Source organism: Pseudorasbora parva, chromosome 18 (genome assembly GCF_024679245.1).
Source record: "Pseudorasbora parva isolate DD20220531a chromosome 18, ASM2467924v1, whole genome shotgun sequence".
Classification (NCBI taxonomy): Eukaryota; Metazoa; Chordata; class Actinopteri; order Cypriniformes; family Gobionidae; genus Pseudorasbora; species Pseudorasbora parva.
In genome coordinates this window covers 19598039-19615891 of record NC_090189.1, presented here as the reverse complement: position 1 = coordinate 19615891, position 17853 = coordinate 19598039, and the positions used below count along the sequence as shown (strand labels likewise).

The 17853-nt window shown below is 37.6% G+C and overlaps 1 protein-coding gene across 2 annotated transcripts in view; it reads right to left on the bottom strand.

The window, feature by feature from the left end:
- The window catches only part of rictorb (RPTOR independent companion of MTOR, complex 2b), a 43972-nt gene that overhangs the window by 17049 nt on the left and 9070 nt on the right, over nt 1-17853 (bottom strand). For both annotated transcript variants that reach the window (XM_067424463.1, XM_067424464.1), the window contains exons 5-30: nt 17620-17751; nt 17112-17175; nt 16743-16869; nt 16480-16649; nt 14939-15006; nt 13958-14025; nt 13501-13583; nt 9693-9780; nt 9490-9580; nt 9296-9362; nt 8981-9061; nt 8783-8883; nt 8515-8680; nt 8336-8437; nt 5867-5913; nt 5644-5779; nt 5231-5430; nt 5002-5128; nt 4696-4860; nt 4315-4391; nt 3647-3725; nt 3381-3490; nt 3190-3277; nt 3008-3100; nt 2558-2664; nt 1633-1904 (exon numbers count right to left, since the gene is read on the bottom strand). In XM_067424463.1, the coding sequence (XP_067280564.1) occupies nt 1633-1904; nt 2558-2664; nt 3008-3100; nt 3190-3277; nt 3381-3490; nt 3647-3725; nt 4315-4391; nt 4696-4860; nt 5002-5128; nt 5231-5430; nt 5644-5779; nt 5867-5913; nt 8336-8437; nt 8515-8680; nt 8783-8883; nt 8981-9061; nt 9296-9362; nt 9490-9580; nt 9693-9780; nt 13501-13583; nt 13958-14025; nt 14939-15006; nt 16480-16649; nt 16743-16869; nt 17112-17175; nt 17620-17751 (2909 nt within the window). The remainder of the gene's footprint in view (nt 1-1632; nt 1905-2557; nt 2665-3007; nt 3101-3189; nt 3278-3380; nt 3491-3646; nt 3726-4314; nt 4392-4695; nt 4861-5001; nt 5129-5230; nt 5431-5643; nt 5780-5866; nt 5914-8335; nt 8438-8514; nt 8681-8782; nt 8884-8980; nt 9062-9295; nt 9363-9489; nt 9581-9692; nt 9781-13500; nt 13584-13957; nt 14026-14938; nt 15007-16479; nt 16650-16742; nt 16870-17111; nt 17176-17619; nt 17752-17853) is intronic.

Genomic DNA, 17853 nt, shown 5'->3' with positions numbered 1-17853 from the left:
GAAATTGATATTTTAACCAATGAACCGGGACGTCTGAGGGAGTCGCCTGTTGATGACATCATATCTTGCGTTACCATCGTTTTCTGGTTTTATTCTGCCAAAATGCATTACTCTTAGCAGTGTGCAACAAGTGTCACAGCAGCTGCTGAGCGAATGCAACGTAACGTCATAATTTTAAACATTTGACATGATCTAGATCTTGTAGAGTTCTACTTCCAAGTTTCCATTCTGCCCAATATTTTTTGCTTCTTAGAAAAGCCACAAAGCCTTCCAAGAAGACAGTAAAGGCTTATTTTATGCCTGAGCTGAAATTGAAACTGGAAAGTTAAAGCTGCAGTCCGTAACTTTTTGCACTCTAGTGGTTAATAAACAGAACTGCATGCATCTTGCAGAAGAACATTGTAACCGGAGCTACTTCTCTCTGTTTATGTCTATGGCGAACCACGCAGGGACTGTGCTCCTCCACAGCAGTACTTACCAGTCTGGCCTGCAATAGTCCCAAAATAAATTATTATAATAAGTGTATAGGAAATTGGATTCATGTTGTACATTCTCATTATATCATTTTTGTAAATCTTGAACACAAAAAAAGTTACGGACAGCAGCTTTAAGTTGCACATCGTAAATGTAATATTTAGGCATTATTATCATTTATCAATGTATTATTTTAATTTATAGGTTGTAAGTTTAGCTTTAGGTTGTACTATGGTAACCTTTTTAAAAGTAATTTGAAACTGATTTTTATATTGTCTATTTATGATATGGCAATTGAATGCATTGGTTTAGTTTTCACAGGTATGCAATTTCAGCAATAAAACAAAAACAAAAATCTAAAAATAAAACAAATTAGTTCAATCATTTTGAGAGACTTATCTTATTTTCTCTTGTATATTTAATATTGCTTTTTAAACGGTTGCTTTTGGGAGTGGCCTCGTAGGGCAGCAAAGCAAGTGCATTCTGGGAGTTGTTGTCTTTCACAAAAATACATTTTCTGTATTTTCTCAGTCTAGGCAGCATAAAAAAAACAAACAAAACATTTCTACTACATTAATGACCCAGTTTAAATACAAAGCTTAATGCTAAATCACTGAAGTAACCCTTTAATAAAGAGAAATGACTTATCCGATTACTCGATGAATTGATGGAGTAATTGGTAGAATACTTGATTACTAAAATAATCGATAGCTGCAGCCCTAGACTTGGTCATCTGGAGAGAGCAGAGTAGGTTTTTAGAGAGGAGGAAATTAGAGAGACTGATTTATCTGATGAGTTGTTGGAGAATCATTGGGAAATGTGGTGACGTGCAATGTATATTGAGAAAATGAAACTTTTTTGACCTTGGATGCATGTAAACATGTTGTAGGAAACTTCCAAAACTAATTTGGGAACCTTTAAAATAGCATAATAGGGGCAGTTTAAACTAAATGAATCAATAAATATATAACAAATAATCAATACATCAATATTCTAAAATAATAATAATAATAATAATAATAATAATGATAAATATGAGCTAAACATGCTTGAAATGAGCAGATATGGAGCCCATCTGAAAGGTGGTAAGAATGACCTCAACCCTAAACCACAGTGTAGCAGTAAAGTCATGGATAAGTGGATGGGAGTGGCACTTACTAGGCTGAGTGGATTCACTCTCGCTATTGTGTCTAGAACTGGTGGACTCAGAGTTCAGGCTAAGGGTGCTGGGTGCTGATGATAGGTGGATGAGGGGTTGTTGCTGCTGTTGTTGTTGGTGCTGCTGCAGGTTCTGGTGCTGCTCCACCTCATCTGGCACCACAGGCCAAAGTTGTCTGCGATTGTGTCTGACTGCATCCCAACCCTGCAGTTTGAGCAGCTCGCAACCCTGCTTAGTTTTAGAAATGAGTCCCAGAACATAAAGACACGTCCTGAGAGAAAGAAGGCAAGACTGTGAGTAAGACAAAAAAAATAAACAAAAAGACTAAGCAAAGATTAGAGTGTGCAAAGACAAAATAATGCACGATTGCCAAATAGTAGGTTAGGAATGAATGACACAATTCAATGAGTCATTGACCCCCCCGCCCCCCTGCTCGCTTCCCACTCCCCGAAAAAACACTCATGATGGTTTCTGAGAATGTCATTTTGAAACTATGGAAGTGTCTGAAAGGGTTCATTGTTAACTTTTGTTCACCCCATCTAGTCAACCAGCTGGGTAAGCTGTGCAATAGCTCCACTTTATTGCATAATCCTAAGTAGGATTGTTGCAATGCCAGTGTCTTATGTTTTAGTTTCACTTCTGATAAATGGAACCACACATTTGGGAAATTAATCATTTCCACTCTCTTCTAATAAAGAAACCTTAGCTATTTGATGGTTTTATTATGGTCACAGACATCTTTCCTCCACTTGTTTATTGTTTTTTCCCCAAGCAATTGATTACTGAATCAAACAAAATGCCATTTGTTTTGTGCTTTTTGGGAGCCACTATGCAATTTCAGGTCACATGCACTACCCGTCTTAATCCTGATTCGAAGTCATTCATAATGCAGCCAGACAGATCCTGTAAATCAAGAATACATACCCCCTAATAGACAGAACCTCACAGTCCTGAGCAAGAGCAACAATATCTGGAATCACATTCTCTTCCTGTAAGAGGTTCAGTCCCCAGTTCGACGTGCCAATGTTACCCTTAGAGTAAACAGAGTGAGTTTTTATTAATATTACTTTTCAAGTTTAATATTAAAAAGTATTAAAATATAAATATTTTGAGTTTAATATTACTAATGCAAATGACAAAATTACCAAAAAGACAGGAATGAAAACAAGCTTTAACATGTGAGATTCTCACAAGACAAATACCAAAACCTCTCTCATACATACACACACACATATTGGGTTTCCAAGTTTTATAAGCGCTTTCCAAAGAAGTACTGATTTTAATACATTATAAATGTAATATTTTTTTTATTTTCCATTTGTTCCCCACAACACAGGGTTTACCACAACCACATATACACACATAGCAGCTCACCAGGGCCCAAAGACCAGCTTTAAGCTGTTTGATGCCCTCCCAGTTGTCCAGCACTGGGCAGCGCACTGTGTAGCTCAGATCTGCAACTACATTCTGCCAGAAAGAGAAAAGAGGCATTATATGAAGAAATGTGTCAGTAACCATCAGAACCTGCCATAAATCATTTAAAAAGGCCGACATACCTGAGCTTCTAGCAAATGACAGCCTGTCTTATCATGCACAAGCTGCCCATACAAATGCACAGGAAGAAAAACATTTGGTCTTTGTAACCTGTAAGAAAAATATTTTTGAAAGAAGTAGTTATGGATGGAAGCCTTTCAAATCATGATAAGAACTACTAATACATTAAAAAGGATAAAGTTCCCAGGAAAACCTTTGGTTGCTCCGTCGCACATAGTTATCTCCATCCACTGGTTTGCGGTAAGTAGTGAGTGCTTCATTTAGCTGTTCCTCTATAAGGTCAACATACTTGAGGTTGTATTCCTACAGGGGAACAAAAATAAATTGAGTTCACTTCAATCAGAAGTGAAACTATTATTATTTGAGACAAATAATAAATAACGTGTAGAATATAACTTTGTTTCACCTAAAACAATCCAACACTTTTCACAGTGCAGAATAATGGTAAAGATATAGTACCTTCTGCCACTTCTCCAGCTGTTTAGTGACATATCCCCTTTCATTTAGGTAGGAGAACCCCTTTGGAATGGACAAAAACCTGGAAATGGATGCCACGTCATCAGATGAAAAGAAGCCATTTGTCTCTTAAGCAAATTAAACCCTTACCAATTTTACTGTAAGCCAATCAAACATCCATATTTACACACAACGGGCCTATACAGATGGAACAATACAATATATAATGCATTTACCAATGCTGTTTTCAGGAATTTCTTTAAAATCTTAGATATTTGAGAGATTTTGTTACTGTATTGTTATAAGACAATGGTTTTTTTTTCCTTAGAAATACATCTGAGTATTGTTATTCGTTATGCCGCTAATACTTTTTTTTTCCCCAACAAGGATGCTTTAATTTGATCCAAACTAACAGTCTAGGCATTTATGTTACACATTTTCTATTTCAAATAAATATTTATCGAGTACCAAAACAGCATATCGCAATGATTTCTGAAGGATTGTGTTTTATTTTCCTAGGAAACAAAGACAAACAGAGTTTTTCATACTTCTCTAAAAAAGGCTATTAATTTAGGTGTGCATCTTTTATGTGGAAAAAATATGTAGTGCACCTTTAAAGACAGAGCTCTGGGTTATATGGAGTAGTTATACAGGGAATATCGGAGCATTACCGAAGCAGCAACAGCACACCCTTGTCTCCCAGGTGAGTTAGTGCTGGCTTCATCTGAATCAAAGCATGTAGGTTTGCCTAAGATGACAAGATCATAAGAAAACAGCAGTCATGATAACAGGCATGTATTCACAAGTCATGATATAACTCTCCATCACTGATAATCTACGACATAACTTGTTTTATATACTGGCTGTTTACAGATCTTCATGATAGATTTCTGAAGCAAAGCTCCTCTGGCACAATACTGTCAAATCTTGTGTTTCCAACACCAATAAACATTTTATCATTTGACCTAGATTAGCCTCAGTTAAACTCAACTTTCTGCCAAGTTGAACTCCTTAATTTCAATGTTATGCCCTTATGAGATAATTGACTTCACCTTGTCCTCACAGGCCTCATCCAGAATGTCCAAAGCCTCGACCGAGATGGCCTTGTTGCGGTCATGTAGCTGAGTCACCAGGAGTTCAATACCCCAGTTGCTGAAGAACTCTACGTTAGCTCGGAGTAACACCCGCAGATGTTTGGTGGCGTACAGCCGGCAGTTCTGTGCCAAAATGTTCAAGAATTAGATTACTGATCCATAGGGAACTGCTTTTTCCAGCATGCTTTGCTAAGCACAGCTGGGTGGAAATGTATGGCACTAAGACAAACAAAGGGTTCAAAGGGTAGTAGGTCTGTATCTTACATCAGTGGCAGCAGTGAGGATTTTTGAGAGGATGACTCGTGCTAAACCATCCCGACTGTAGTCCAGAGTGGAAATGATTAGCTTCAGAAGATGGTCCTGGTTCTTCAGGGAGCACAAGTTCAGCAGGCTGTCAAAACAAATAAAGAAGAAGGAGGTTATTTCAAAAAGGCTAATATTGGCAGGTACCAATATATTGTGTATCCCTAGTACTGGAAAGTCCTAGACTGACCATTGGAAGACACTGCACTTTTCAAGCATCTTAACACCCTGCGGTTGGGCTGAGAGGGCGCCAAGGAAGAGGAAGTAGTGCTGGCTGGCGGTGGTGAGGAGACCATTGCTCTGCAGACTACGATCTGGTTTCAGCCCAGAGGATGAGGACAGCCACTGCACTATGTCCTTCACCAGGTCCTCAAGATACACCTGCCCATCCTGAGAAGACACCAATGTGGAACATGAACGTTAATTTAAAGGAATAACTCAAACTTCTGTCATCTATCATCATGTCAATTCTTTCTTATATGAAACACAAAAGGAGAAATTGGAAGGAAGAAAGATATTTAGGTTTGGAACAACATGACAGTGAGTAAATAATGGGTGATACATAAATAAAAGGCTCAATTCTTTAATCATTTTTTTTCTCACTTCTTCTGACTCCAGCAGGAACTCAATGAATTGACAGCCCACCACCGTTAATTGTCTGGCCTTGCTGTGGTCCAGCTCCAGGCTAGCATACAGCTTGCTGCTAGGCTTGTAGAAGAACAGCAGCCTTCGCACAAACCTGAGTAAGAAAGTGTGCGATTTACAGCAATGAGTGGTGGACAAAAAAAAAGTATTTCTAAGAATAGAAAAAAAAAACTCTGCTTACTTGTGCATCTGTTCATCTTTGTTGTTTCGAAGGCTGACATTTGGCCACTGCAGCATGATAAGAAACAAATTAGAAGAGATACCACACGGCACAACTTGATTTGCTAAGTTGACAAAGTATAATACACTACGTTGTAAAGGTTTGAGATTTTGTTGGAAGTAATTAATACTTTTATTCAGCAAGAGTGCATTAAATAATAAAATGTGACATGAAAGACTTTTACATTGTTACAATATTTAAATATTTCAAACGCTATATTGTCTATTAATTTAAATAATGAATATTAGAATGATTTCTGATTTTTTTCTTTGACACTAAAGACTGGAGTAATGGCTGCTGACAATTCATCTTTGCCATTACATGAATAAATTACATTAAAAAATATTAATATAGAAAAGTTTTTTAAAGTGTAATAATATTTATGATTAAATAAATGTAGCCTTGGAGACTTCTTTTAAAGCCGCACTTGGCTACTTTTGGTCTCGGGGTCCCCCTACAGTTTGGAAAAAATAATGTCCTCAACTACTGTCGTAAGATCTGTCATCCTACAACAGGGGATGCCATCGCGCATGCATTTGTTGACATGACAACCCTGATAGCCCTGAACTAGTGATGCGTCGGTCGTCTCATAACCCGCGGACCCCGTATGTCTATTTAATGGTCGCGGGTGCGCGGCGGGTTGTAAAAATATATACAGTGGTGCGGTGCGGGCCAAATAACTTCATAAAAGTGGCGCCGCGGGTCGGTGCAGCACTAACAGTTCCCCTGAACACTGCAAGAGGAGTTCAGAGTTCTTCTGGCGTCGCGTGTGAAATGTCTTCATCCCAGGTAACGTTACAGTCAGTGGCATGTTTCAGCATGTCATATGAATATAATTTCATGGGTTTTATTTTTTTCAAACGCCAAATAATCACGATGCTCACGTTTACAAGCCAGCGTCATTATAGTAGTCTATTGGTTACCGTTTTACAGAATCTATATGATACTTCAGTTCAATGTTTGAGTGGTAGCTCACCGTAACAAGCATGACAGCATCGGTCGGGCACGCCTCCTTCAGCTCACGCCGACGAGCAAACGCTGTTCACATGTTGATCCTCGTCCTGCCTTTAATCCCATCACTTTTTCGTTTCCTCTTATTGCTTTCCTCCAACAAAACCTTTTCTTTCTTATTTGTCTCTGCTGCTTTGGACATGACTATATTATCCGATGAACAAAGTTGGGCTCGCACGTCTGAATTTAAGGAAGTGTGGGTGTCGGTGGAAGTGACGTATATGCCGTAAAGCAGTCGAATTTTGTAGTTCTTTTTGTTCTCGGGTTACTACCCGAAACCCAAAGTTTAAAAGTACGATTAAAAACGATATAGACCCCATCAGGCTATGGCAGACATGTCATTCAACCTATTGTAAGTCGATTTATCATCATAAGAGTTTAAAAAAATATATTTTGAAGGTTGAAAAGTTACCTAGTGCTGATTTAATACCGTTTTACAAAATCTTATCAACCCCAAACCTTTTAACAATAATGTGCACAAATTGGGGTCCATAACTGGGACGTAATTAGGGTTTGGTACTGTTTACATTTTATCCGGTACGTACAATTTTGTTCTGGTACCCAACGGTACCTTTTTTTCGGTTCTTAAGACGAAGAGATACAGAGCTACCTTGGTCTGCATTGTCTGTAATGTTTCTTCATTGTAATATTTACCAGTAAACAGAAGGCTATAGCTACTTAATTAATTGAATTCATAAAAACAACCGTATTATTATTTTTTTCTTTGTAAATACATTTCCATGAAAAGATTTCCCACAAATTATGTGTTGTGTATTTTCTGGTAATCAAATGAAGACATAAAACATTAATTTATCTTTTAATTTAATGAAACTTTGTCAAACAAACTAAGCTTTACACAATTAAAATTAAAAATTGTGCTTAAGTGATACATGTGATATATTTCTCAAGTTAAAACTTTGAGTTTCTGTGTGTTTATGACATGACGATAGTTTTTCTCAAATGAAACGGTAAAATGCTCATGAGCTGGCTCTGGAGATGACGGAAATGCGTTAATGTCCTTGTATGAGATGGAAACACGCCATTGTCCCACGCAATTCTATGTGTGTGTGTGTATATATGAGAGGTAAATAAACTGCGGGTCAGTGCCATTCAATCACAAAAACATGCTGGATTCGTAAATATGGTTGCTGTTTAATATTTACAGACACTAGTCTATAACACTGTATACCGAAATAAGGTACCGATTGAATTAACGTGAATGGGTGCTCGGTAGTACCGACGTAATTTGGTCGGTGCCCTTAAAAGTACAGAGGTCTGTACCCAACCCTAGACGCAATCAAAACCTATTGGGTTAAAAAAAAACCTCTTCTAAAAAGAGAACTTTGATGTGGCCCACCCATTCCATCAACAAGAGGGAAAAAAGGGCTCTCATCAAGTCAAAAATCCAAAATCTCATACCTTGAGTATGGTACTGATCAGGACCCAGTTCCAGTCCAAATTCTGTTTATGATTGAGAATCTGACTGTCTCTGAGGTTCATCATCAGGGCCTCCTCAGTGTCCTAAAGAACACATATATGCAGATCACATCCAAGCTGAAATACCCAAGAAATGCTTTCTTCCAGTAACCAGCACACACCTTAATGATGTAAATGTCCCTCTGGGGCCTGAGATGCTGATCCCGAAAGTAATGAGCAGCCAGCGATTTCCGAATAATGTGGTCCAAGTAAAGACTGTTGGGTTTGGGTCCTCGTTTCTTCTTCTCATGAAATCGCTTCAAGTAATTGATCGCAGCACTTGCCCGTCTAAGAAACAACAAAAACCAAACTCCATCAAACCACATAAATAATAGTCACGTAACTCTGTGCTTTTTGCACTGTCAGCTATGTATAAGACAGCTAACTCACAGTCTTTTCTCCTGAGGAATGTCAAAAGAAGCAGCCATGTTCATAAGTGTGGGCAGGCAGTGCAGGTGGTGACTATGGGAGTGAGGGAGAATGGTGTTGGCCTAAAAAAAAAGAAAAGAAGATCACTCAAGGTCATCTGAGCTATAGTGCAAGGTTAAGCTGTATTTGCTGATACAATTATTGATTTCAGTATAATACCATATGCAGGAGTTCTCCTAAGAGGATGGTTGCACGCACAGAAATGCTATCATCACTGCTAGTGATCACTTCCACCAGGCCCTGAAAATAAACAACATTATGGCTTCAGGGGTTTTGCTATATAGAGCCACATGGACTACTTTCAGGACTTTTATTGCTTTTATTTCATGGAAAAGAGCAGCATTAACATGGTCAGAAATTAAGTCATATTTTGAAAAGACATTAGGGTGAATAAATAATGACTGTTTGAATGGACTTCTACTTTAAAAGCCTCTTTTCTTCACAAAGATGATGCCATTTCAAATTATAAATTACCTCTAAAAGTCCACAGTGGATGAAAGCAGATAGTAGCAAGGCGAGATAATTATCCATTAAATCAGGTCTGGGTGGACAAAAAGAACACAAACACGTGTCAACACTTTGAAGATCCATGCATACAAGGCTGATCTGCTGAGGCTTCATTAGTTAGCTCAGTTTCAGGGTAAGTCAAGCCCAGCAAATGCTCTTACCTGGAGCGTGCCCTATGCGGAAGTATTATTTTTGCTTCTGATGCTACAAAGCCATCTGACAGTCTCCAGCTGTCTTGAAACCTACTGGGGTCTGGAAAGGGGACACAAGAGATTGTTGCTGTCAAAGTGAGTTGATTTCAGATGTGGTAGATGTCTGGAAATTAATATGTTAATCAGAGCAAGCAGACAGCGGTAGCACTCACCCACACTGAGAAGAGCTTCTATAAAATCGTGTGTCACCACGGGAACAGGGAGTCTGAATATATCATACATCACTTCCAGCAGCCCTCGCTGAGAAGAGAGTGAAAGACTCAGATAACATACCTCATAATGTGTCTTAGGCACTGACTCCGTAATCATGATGGTAAATGTGATTGTGTACATCTCATTGTAAAAATATTATAATAAACGGCAGTAATAATGAGAAGAGTTTTAACTATAATTTTGAATTACAAAGTCACAATTTATATTATAAATTGTTATTATAAATTTACATTATATGCAGTTATTTGCAGAGTTGTCATCTTTACGCAAGTCGTGCATCGGTACGGCTCCTCAGCTCGGATAAATCTAATGGTTTGAGGAGTATGTGTGGCTGGGTGTCAGTCACTGCACCGGTGTGGATATTGTACTTCTGAATCACAAAGTCTACATCTTGGGCTATAACCTAAATAAGAATTTTCACTGGAAAATGTCATCTGAACAAATCACATGTCTGCCACTTTTGGGAACAAAACATTACAATAAACTGCGCTACCAAAGGTGATTAAATCGAACTATTGCTCATATAACATCAAACCGTGCAAATTATTATTGTTTTTAAATGGTTAATGTTAACAGCATTAGTATCGCATGACTACGTGTATTTAGTTTTTATTTGTGTTACCTGTTAGCCTGGATGCCAGCCGTAACGGTCATCAAAGGGGCTTGGATTATATTTGTTCAAATCAGAGCTTGTTTGTTTATGCATTCACCTTCACAATTTCTCTCAAAAATGACGATCATGTTGGGTAAGTACTCTGTGTATCATTCAATTCTTGTATTTTTTTTACAACGCCGGCAAAGATCGTTTATTCAAGCGCACGTGCAGAAAGGGTTGCCAAGTTTTTACAACAAAACCCACCTACTACTAGCCCTAAACAATAGCTTTTCGGGGGGTTATCCAGAAAAAAAATGGTGTTTGGGGGCTAAAATGTGTTATTTTGGCAAGGTTGCCTGCTAAAATTCACACTCATGGGTCTATATAGAAAAATAGTCGCTTCAACCCGCGGACATAGAAAACAACCCTCTAAAATAAAAAACGCGGACTTGGCAACACAGTGTAGTTAAGATCTGTTGACGTTGCTTCGTTGCTCTGATTGGTTGTAGGTCTATCCATTTGAGGTCTTTCCTGGTTTTGGTTGAAACATGCCCCATAATCACAGCCCAATGGAGCAGACTCATATTCTGACTAGAATTGAGTATGACCACATCAGGCTAGTTACCTGTAGCTCCTCACGTGCGTTACTACTACTAGCTACTACTCTTTCTTTATGCATATAGGTGACGTAATGCCGCAAAGTATGCTTGATTTTCCAGCGGAAAACACATTATTACAAGCTTACCGTGGTGAATGGGGCTAAGGTAAGGAGATAGATTTGAATATAGGCTTGTTGTGTACTTGCTCAAATTTATTTTGGATTATTTTTAGCAAAAAAAAAAGTTAGACTGTAGTAGGGCTGTCAAAATGAACGTGTTAATAACGCGTTAACACAAATTCATTTTAAAGGAACTGTATGTAAGAAATCTATTTCAATTAATCATAAAATGGCCCTGATATGTCACTAGACATTGACAAATCATGTTACTTAGATCACTGACAACAGTAGTCCGGCCAGGATATTGTTATTTAAAAGTTGCTGTTGCAGCCCTCAACTGATGTTGATGTTGAGATGATGCACTGAAAGCTCACTCTTGCTCATATCTGAGGTAAATTATTAACACCATCACCACTTACAGTACATGTGTTTTATTGAACTAAATACAAATCACTAATACTAAATTACAATCGGCCAAAATAAATACGCAGGTAACTTTTCTGAACAAGAGCGCTCCCAAGTCCGTGCTTCTCACACTGTTTGTGTGAATCGCAGCACAGTTCGGCGCGCACACACACAAAATACCGGCAGTTCAATAGGGAAGCACACTATATAAACTTTATGAGGCCTATAAAGGGCCCACACTATATTCCTACTCGTGGAATATGGACCTCCTTCAGGTATGGTGTGCTACTGGTGTTCTCTTAGGTCCACATGACAGCTTTCACATTACCAATTTTTCATACGAACTGTGCCCTATTCTTAATTAAACTGCCAGTGGAAAAACTCCCTTTATTTATATTCTTAAAATGAGAGAAATCACTGCTTATTCTGAATTTTTAAGCTTAGGGTTAAGAGACATGAACTAGTTCTTTGAAAAAATCTGAGACCTTTGATACATTTCTAGTCTTCATGCTCTGTTGAATATGGTTTCACTAATAATAAACGCACATTTGCATAAAGCATGCATAATTGTCCATACCCATGTTGATTAGATTATTAAACACTTGAAACATTATTTTAAGGTACATTTAGAACTGATAAAAATGTGCGATTAAAATTGCAATTAATCTTCAGTTAACTCATGACAATATGCAATTAATCGCGATTAAATATTTTTTAGTCGATTGACAGCCCTAGACTGTAGATAAATGTGTTGATGTTTTATTGCAAAACACTTTTGCTGTTTGGTAGTAGCGGAAGGTTTAAGGGTGGGTTAAGGTGTAAGGGACAGGTCAACAGAGTAATTAAAGATTTAATTACAGAGATAAATTAATTTAAATGTTAGTTAATTTTAGTTAGACACCTAAAATGAAGTGGGAACCTATAATTATATTATACACTGCCTGGGCAAAACAAAGTCACTGTTTGGATTTAAATAACCAAATGCTTAAGAGTCAATGATTGGCAACTGTTTTTCTTACTCTAATTGATGAAGTGTGTAGCTTTTCTTAAAACAACCATGTAAGACACATGACCGTATTCCAGGATATACCAAAAATTTATGCACCTCTTGATGGAAATACATTTTATTATGTTATTTCCACCAATAATAATAATAATAATAATAATAATAATAATAATAATAATAATAATAATAATAATAATAGATTTTATTTATAATGCACTTTTCATTCCGAAGAATCTCAAAGTGCAACAATGGAAAAGGGAAAAATAAAAAATGAATAAAAAGTAAAAAAAATAATACAAACAAACAACCAACACATAACACATTTTTGGTCAAGATCTTGTATTAACAATTCAAGAGTCCAGCACTCTGTCAAGTCTTCCCCAGCACATCCCAAAGACTTTCAATGAATTTAAAGGTCTGGAGTCAGAGGCTCCTATTCAGGTGTGAGTTTCATGATTATTCATGCTCGCTCACAACCATTCTTTCACAATCTGAGGCTGATGAATCTTTACATTGTCATCCTGAAATATGGCCATGATGTGTGTTCCTACATGATTGTTTTAAGATATGAAAAGCTACACAGTCCATCAATTAGAGTTAGAAGAACAGTTGCCAAACATTTAAGTTGCTAGAAACATAATAATCACTGCAATAATGATCCAATAATTAACTCTTGAGCATTTGCATATTTAAATACAAACTGACTTTTTTTTTTGGCTGGGCACTGTATTATAAAATATAGGGCATCGCAATATTAATTATGATGAATCATAGGAAATATTTTTTAATCTCATTATTTTTTATGGATTAAATTCTCAGAAAACTAAATAAGCCTTTGTGTAAGTATTAAGTTTCAGCAAAATTTGTAAACTAACAGTGATCTTTACTTGAACAAATATGTTAAAAATACAAATTATGCATCATAATTAGTGTTGTAGCGTTTGAAATACAAGGAACTAGTTGTTTGTTTTGAATGCTATGTGTAGTGTACTGCATGCTTTATAATTATATCCTTTGTCATACCCTCACTTCCATATTTGGTATACACAGCAGACCAATGAGAGACTGGATTCCAGAGTTGCCTGACTTGCAGAGATTAATGATGCCTGGAGATACAGTGGGACAAAACAACAGGTTCCGGCTAAGCAGCAATAAACAAACTCCTACTGCTATGAGGTGCACTCATGAGGAAATTCTATTTAAAAGACGTGATGTATTACAATATTCATGCAGGCACAAGCCAGCTTCTTTGGTATTTTTTTGTGTCATTCTAAGATATGCATTGTTACACAATCAATACTTAATAAAGTATTGATTGTGAACTGAGCACATGATAATTCCAGAGAAAGCCTCAGAGTGTCATTCCTCGAATGTTAGTTCATACAGTTCATGGCAGCATAGACAATGTGAAAAATGGGACCCTGGCAATAACTGATTGTGTGTTTGACATATTCTATGAAAGATATTAAAATATGTTTACCTGACCAAGAGCGAAGCGAAGCAACAATTGACATCTTACTGGCCAGAAATCGAGCCTCCCTGTCTTCTCTGCAGAGAGAAATACCATACATCTATACTTGCAGCCAATAAAAGTTGCATGCTAGCTTCTCCAATAGGAAATTCTTCTATGAAAGACCTTAAAGTGATAGTTCACCCAAAAATGAAAATTTGATGTTTATCTGCTCACCCCCAGGGCATGCAAGATGTAGGTCTCTTTGTTTCTTCAATAGAACACAAATGAAGATTTTTAACTCCAACCGATGCTCGTATAATGCAAGTCAATGGGGTGTATTTCTATGAGTCTCTATGAGAGTAAAAACACATAGATATACGAATCCATATTAAAAACAGCGGCTCGTGACGACACACTGATGCCTAAGACATGAAACGATCAGTTTGTGTGAGAAACCAAACTCACACAGTACTTAAAAATTTTTGTATAATTTTTTTTTACCTCAAATACAACACTATGTGCATCAGCTGTCCCCGTGCCATCACTGCCTGTAAGCAGGGTCAAATTACACAATATGGCGTAGAGATATGCGAGATACGCAAGAGATCACTTCTGCCGCTTGTATCCCATTGAGATACGCCGTATCTTGACCTTACTTGCCTTGCAGGAAGTGTTGGCGCGGTCACGGCTTTTATAAATTGTGTTGTATTTGAGGTAAAAAATTATATAAATATTGTTCGGTTTCTCACACAAACCGATCGTTTCGTGTCTTAAGACATCAATGTGTCGTCTCGAGCCGCAGGGTTTATTCGTATGTTTATGTGTTTACTGTCATAGAAAAACACCCAATTGACATGCATTATACAAGCAATGGTTGGGGTTAAAAATCCTCATTTGTGTTCTACTGAAGACACAAACACACCTACATCTTGGATGCCCTGGGGGTAAGCAGATAAACATCACATTTTCATTTTTGGGTGAACAATCCCTTTAATACAACACACTCACTTTAGTTGACCCTCTGCTGTGTCTGGATTGTGTCTGTAGTGAAAGTCTGTGTAAGGTGCCAGGATTTGCTAAAACAACAACAACAACAACAAAAAGTAAGTACAGCTTAACTATAATTTTTTTTATTTTAGAGAATAAAAATTCCAAACACAAACCTTCTTCGTAACACAAATTAAGATATGTTTGATGAAATCTGAGCGCTTTCTGACCCCTCTATAGAAATGTTTATTTCAAAAAACAAATTGGAGTAGAAATATGATTATGCAATTGTAGTAATGTAACTATTTTTATATAAAAAAACATCCTTGAAGTTTAATTCATGTTTGCATTTAAATCACTTAAAGCTGCTGTCCGTAACTTTTATTGTTTTCAAGATTTAGAAAAAATATATAATGAAACATGAATCCATTTTCCAAACCGTGTTTTTGTCTTACCCTGAATCATTATGGTACACTTATAATAAGTATTTATATTGGGACTATTTCAGGCCAGACTGGATCCGCCATAGACATAAACAGACAGAAGTAGCTCCGGTTACAATGTTCTTCCGCAAGTCGCATGCAGTTCTGTTTATTAACTGCTAGAGCGCAAAAAGTTACGGACTGCAGCTTTAAGGTCAACCTTCAATATTATAGTAATGTACCAACTGACTACCATGTGTATTTTACAGCATTAGCTGTATATATGCATCTGATACATATCCACAATAATCGATATTGAATAATAATCGAGTAAAAGCGAAAGCTTGCGAATGGTAACTGAATCGTTAAATTTGTGTCAATATCCAGCCTTAGTCTTTACAACCTTTCTGGGCCTTGGAAGTGTTAATTAAATTGATGTCTATGGAGGAGTCAGAAAGATCTCAGATTTTATCAAAAAATATCTTATTTTTTGATAAAATCGGATATTTTTCAAAGTTAGTTCACCTTTTCGGAAGGTGAACTTCCGAAAAGACAATGATCCTAAGCACAAAGCTAAAATAATGAAGGAGAGGCTTCACAACAACTCTGTGACTGTTCTTGAATGGCCCAGTCAGAGCCCTGATTTAAACCCAATTAAACATCTCTGGAGAGACCTGAAAAGGCTGTCCACCAACGTTTACCATCCAACCTGACAGAACTGGAGAGGATCTGCAAGGAGGAATGGCAGAAGATCCCTAATCCAGGGAAGAAAAACTTGTTGCATCTTTCCCAAAAAGACTCATAGCTGTATTAGATCAAAAGGGTGCTTCTACTAAATACTGAACAAAGGGATCGAATACTTAGGACCATGTGATATTTCAGTTTTTCTTTTTTAATAAATCTGCAAAAATGTCAACAATTCTGTTTTTCTGTCAATATGAGGAACATTACATTAATGAGAAACTTTTTTACTTAAATTAATTTAGCAAATGGCTGCAATATAACAAAGAGAGAAACATTTAAGGGGGTCTGAATACTTTCCACACCTACTGTATATCAAATAAAATAACTGATGGGTTCTTTTTGGTGATGGGTGAAATTTAATTTCTAATGGGTTCATTGTTGAAGACAGTTCCATACCTCTAGCTCCACATCAGAGCGAACGTATTGCCGTGTATGTGGGTGATTGAGCAGGTGCAGGATGGTGGTGATCAGAGCCTCATTGATTCGACTGAGCTGACAGTCAATTACATTCTTCAGGATGGTGCTGAGACCACCCCTCTTGGCCACAATCTCAGGGTTCTCCAGTGCTGTATGCACAAACATGGACATGCATGAAGTCAACATCTGCGTTCACAGACTGATATGTTAAAGGACGTTCTTTAATCAGTGTGCAAACCCACCAAGTTCACAGATAATGGCGATGCAGGCACGGACCATACGGTCCCGCTCCTGTGGTCCATCATTGCCCACGGCAATGAGGGAGTTGGCGACTGAGCTTGGGAAGAGCAGGGCGTTCACAGTGATCATCTGGAATGTCAAAAGCAACACGAACATTGTAAAACAAACAGGCCAGTGTACATGGTGAGAACATAATTTAGAGTGGAACATAATACACTATTCTGATTTAGAAGGATTTGGTTAGATTCAGATTCAGATGAAGATTGCAAAAAAAAGAAAAAAAAAAAAAAAAAGAAAAGAAAGGGGGTCAGCTTTCCTTTTATCATTATGGTATGAACTGGTCTTAACATCAGGAAGTGTTCAGATCTCACCTTTCTCACCAATCTGAGAGCTTGTGTGCGTTCCACCTCATTACTCTGCTGGATGTCAATGCACCTGCAGGTTAAAAGGTCACACGTCAACATTATGCTTACCAGTTAACAGAGAAATGCATCTCAAAACCTTTTCACATCCTTTTTCTTCTCAAGATCTGACTTGCTGGATGTTCAGACAGGACAGAGCGAGAGAGCCAAACCTAAAGGCTCAGTAATGCACCTACAGTGGGATACAGAGGAAACAGCACACCCTTAAAGTAACAACGCTTCAAAATGACCTTAACCGGATTTGACTAGCTCTTCACATGACGTCTCCTTCTCTTTCATACACACACAGAATGAGATCCTAACAAGAGATGATCCACAACTCACCATATATTATCATCAAGTCTTGTTTTTGATGAAAACAGTTAGCCCTTATCCTACAATCCCTAGCTCAGACTTAAAACTAAACTGCTCAAATGACTGGCCTGGGCACAGTGCTATTAAAACATGTCATACAGACCTGGCAATCAAGTAATCCACCTGGAGACGCAGTACTTTCTGAAGGATATTGCTGTCTCTGATGAGGTAGCGGAGAGAACGCAAGCCAGCTGCCCGCACTTCCTTTGCCTCATTGAGCAGAGCTAACCTCAGGCTGTCAAACAGAAAAGACAACATTGAAACTGCATTAAAAATCACATTAAAGATGGAGTAATTTCACATATTTCAGAGTAAAAGATGGAGAAATAATGTTTTA